Source organism: Pteropus vampyrus, unplaced genomic scaffold (assembly GCF_000151845.1).
Source record: "Pteropus vampyrus isolate Shadow unplaced genomic scaffold, Pvam_2.0 Scaffold232, whole genome shotgun sequence".
NCBI classification, from domain to species: Eukaryota; Metazoa; Chordata; class Mammalia; order Chiroptera; family Pteropodidae; genus Pteropus; species Pteropus vampyrus.
In genome coordinates this window covers 1193403-1197695 of record NW_011889013.1, presented here as the reverse complement: position 1 = coordinate 1197695, position 4293 = coordinate 1193403, and the positions used below count along the sequence as shown (strand labels likewise).

The 4293-nt window shown below is 50.1% G+C and overlaps 1 protein-coding gene across 1 annotated transcript in view; it reads right to left on the bottom strand.

Annotated features, from left to right (window-relative positions):
- The window catches only part of ADCY8 (adenylate cyclase 8), a 170549-nt gene that overhangs the window by 48465 nt on the left and 117791 nt on the right, over positions 1 to 4293 (bottom strand). Inside the window, exon 11 of the mRNA XM_011373832.1 lies at positions 3628 to 3717. Coding sequence (XP_011372134.1) covers positions 3628 to 3717 — 90 coding nt within the window. The remainder of the gene's footprint in view (positions 1 to 3627; positions 3718 to 4293) is intronic.

Genomic DNA, 4293 nt, shown 5'->3' with positions numbered 1-4293 from the left:
TGGGTTCCATTTGGGCCCCCCAACCTGAGCCGCAGCCTGAACTCTCTAAAAGCAATCCAAACCCACGCAACCATAATGCTCACTTACTTATGTTTCCTATTCTTCCAGGATTACTATCCTTCACCGCCTGCTGCCCAGAGTCTTCAAAGCTGTCGTTTCATGTATTTTGTCTGTTTTTAGTTGTTTTGGGCGGGCAGGTCAATTGTTTCTCTGCTGCTTCATTGGAAACATACCTTTCCTCTTTTTAAAGAAAAATTTCTAAACACATGCTATGGACTATGTCCTTTGGGTAATCTTGAATAACTATGCAGTATCGTCTTTTCTTCTTAAAGCAATTCACAAATTTGAAGGGGTTGGAGAAATATCCTAGAGAAATGCGTTGTAGAAAGGATGGAGCGTGAGCACCGGGTGTCTGAGAAGGCAGGAAGTAACCTGCAGGGACTGGATCCACCACAGAATGCATTTTGTCAAAGGGAGCCTTGAAGGCTGAAGGCTGGGCAGGATCTGAATAGATGACAAAGGACAGGGAAGGAAGCGCCAGGACGCAAAGCTCAGATTATTACACCCTATGGAAAATTGCCTCTCGGGGACTCTTTACACCTGTAGCCAGTTCTGAACGCTCTTGCAAATATACTGAACTCTTTATTCCAATGTGCCAGAGCATACAGTAAAGGGGCGTGATTCTAAAAGGAAGGTCTTTCCAGGTTCCCACACTCAGGCGTTTGAGTTAATGGCACTGTGGGTTTATGCACGTGATTCATTTTGCAAACCTCTGTCTCTTCCCTCCCCTGAACCCATAGTTCTCCACTGTTATTTCCTGTATCTTCATCTCTCTTTTTAGTAATTGGCAAGCTCCAGTTCAGAACTAAATTCTACTTTACACCATATACGATAGCAGCCTCTTACGTTCGCGTCGCGTCATCCAGTTTAGTAACTTGCTTTCACACCCAATACTATTTTTTATGGGGTGAGGTGGAGAGGTCAGGTACCCAGATGAGGAAACCAAGGCTCAGAGAAATGAAGTGATCTGAGGACACACACTTGTGAGCGATGGAGAGGGGTATGCAGATTAAGCCTTTTAGAAGGTCTGAATGTCTGAGTCCTTCTAGTTCGGTAGAGAAGCCCGGCCGTACATATCAGGGTGGCAAATGCTGGGGCAAAACCCCTGTAGTAGCTGGTGATGGGAAGTGTTCAGATCCCCTCCCTTCAGGACAATGGGATTCCTGCACCAGAGGTGATGTCAGGAGTAGGCAAACTGTCTATAAAGAGCCAGACAGAAAATATTCTTGGCTTAGCGGGCCACACCATCTCTGCTGCAATCACCCGACTCTGCCATCGTATTATAAAAGCGGCCACAGACGAACGGTAATAAGTGGGTGTGACTGTGCCCCAATAAATGCTTTATTTACAAAACAGGTGGCAGGCAGAATTTGGCCTGTGGGCATGGTTTGCTGACCCCTGAACGAGATGATCCTTTGGTTGTGTGGGAAAATATTAGAACTCTGATTCATTTATTTTATCTCTCCTTTTAACATTCTCTTTTTTTGAGTATGTTTCATAATGCACATGGTGGTGCAGGCTCAATACCAGTTTCCTAGAAATAATAAGCAAATCATGGCTGACATTTAATGAGCAGGGACTTTGTGCCAGGTGTTGCTCTAAACACTACATGGACAAATTCACTTAATCCTGACGACCACCACTCGTGAGGAAGGTACTGCATCTACCTTCACCTTACAGGTAAGGAAACTGAGGCATAGAGATGAAGCAAGGCGGTTAAAAAGCTTACCCATCACTTTCTCAGGAATGGCAAATCCGTGAGTGCTGGGGTCCTGAGTTTGGGGCCCAGGGTCTTGATTTAGGACACGGAGGTCCAGATCGACAGTTCATGAACATCTGTTGCACGTCAGATGTCACATTAGAAACTCAACATTTACTAAGTCATCTAGGGAGGCACCATGAGAACAGGATATTCTTTAAGTCCACAGTAGCCATCTGAAGAAGGTATTATTTTTCCCACTTTACAGATGAGGAAGCTGAGGTTCAGAGAGAGGAAGAACCGATTCGAGATGCCTTTGCCAGCCAGTGCAGGGTTTCAGTTGGGAGTGAAATACAGCTTTGGCTATGGGATTCTCGGCCACCTGACTGCCTCTTGGGATGCTCCTCATGCTCTCCATGCCAGGGAGCTGCCGTTACTGGTTGGGAGGAAGTCACTCGTTACTGGGTGGGAGGAAGTCCCAGAGCTCATGTCTTTCCTGTGCAGCCCTGAACGAGAGTGAGTCCTGTCCTGCCCTGGAACTCCTTAAGAAGAGCCTAGCTCCTCCCTGGGGACTGAGCCTGGGTCGGAAGCATAGGCTCAAGAATAAGCCAGAAATGGTTTGCATTGCAGGGAAGTCTTGGCATCTGCGGTAAGAAGGGAAGGGCGGAGAGAAGGGCGGAAGGAAGGGAGGAAGACTGGGAGTCAGGCGGGAGTGGTGCCTTCGTTTCATCATCTGTGAAGTGGGTGCGGCGCGCATCCCACACATCTCCAGGACTGAATGGTATTCTGCGTATCGGGTGCGCGCTCTATTCCTGGGGGGCGGGGTGAGGCTCTCTTTCCTTTTCATACATTTCTCAGACCGATTCTGGGGCCCAGGTGAGACAACAGAGAGCCTTTCGTCCACCCGCGTGTTGGAGCGGGTCTTAGAGAACAAGGGTCCGCCCAGCGTCCTCAGGGCAGGGCACTGGCTGGGCTCTGCTAGGACGTCCCAGTTGTCCTCTCTTCTGACCCGGAACTTCTGTCCCAACATGTAAAGGTCTGGGCCATGACTAGTAGAGCCTACGATTGTCCTTTGCCTGGCCCTGTAGGCTGACCCCAAGGCTAGACTAGTGGCTCTGTGACCAAGAGAGGGTCAGACTTACATTATGATGGTGCTGTCCTACTGGGCCACCTCCTGACCCTGTGGTGCCCCACACACGTTCTAAACCACTTCAAGTTTAGTTGTTGTTTTCTGTGTTTGTGAGTCACCAGCTTCCTTCTTTCCTTCTATCTCTACTCCCTTCCTTCCTTCCTTCCTTCCTTCCTTCCTTCCATCCTTCTCTCCCTTCTTCCCTTCCCTTTCCCTTCCTTCCTTCTTTTCGTCTTTCCTTCCTTCCGTCCTTCCTTCCTTCCTTCTTTCCTTCCTTCCTTCCTTCCTTCCTTCCTTCCTTGCTTCCTTCCTTCCTTTTTCAATGCAGCAAACACCCTTGAGTACTAACTCTGCTTGTGCTGTATTGACGAGAAGGGCACATTCTGCTTTAAGATGCGTTGGGGGAAATAAGTAGGGCAGGAAGAGACAAAGGGAAAGAGAAAAATGGGTGGAGGGAAAGGAAAAGGAGGAAGACGAGGAGGAGGAGGGAGGGAGAGAGAAACGGGGGAAGGGTAGCAGCAGGAAAGAGAGGCAGAGGAGGGAGCAGGAAAGAGAACGAGGAAAAGCAGCAGATAGCAGGAGAGAGGGAAAGGCAGAAGAGGGGAAGGAGGAAGAAGGTGGAGAGCAGGGAGGATGCAGGCCTATGAGCGCTTTCTGAAGCCCTCCGGCCGCATGCTGCTCCGGAGCGGATGGAGCTACGCGGGCCCCGGGCTTGACAAGGGAGCTTGTGGATAAATACCTCTGGGTAGGAGCAGATATCAGTAAACACAGCTGAGGAATTGAAAGTCAGGTTCTTCAAAGGGATCGATTTGTCAAAATCACACCACAGCTGCGAATTAAAAAAAAGAACAACAGAAAAAACAAAAAACAAAAAACACAGGAACAACAAAGTCAGTGTGGGTGCCGGGAAAGGAGCCCTGTGCTATCAGTGCTGGGCTTCGGCGAGGGCCTGGGGCAGACCAGGCCCAACGGGCGGGCCCTCAGAGCAGAAGTGCCAGCTGGGGCCTGGCTTGGAAAAGGCGTCTGCAAGCCAGTGAGGAGACCAGCTGAAGATGGCTCTGCTGGCCCCACCGCGGAGCGTCCCCGAGTGTGCTCGTGGGCTCAGAGGAGAGCAGATGGCAGGAGAGAAGGTCTGGGGTGACCTCGTAGCCTGTCTCCACGCCAGCAGCCCTGAGGGTCTGAAGGGTCTGAGGGGACACACTTTCCGGAAGGACCCTGAGCGCTGGGGTATGGGCACGTCCCAGACTGCACTGCTGCGGGACAGTTGGTGGCACTCGGAGAAGAATAGCTACCAGGGGCCGAATGCCTCCTCTGTGCCAGACACTTTGTGCAAAAAACAAAAACAAAAAACAAAAAAACCCCCTCACGACCGCCTTGTGATGTCACTATTATTTTTATCCCCATT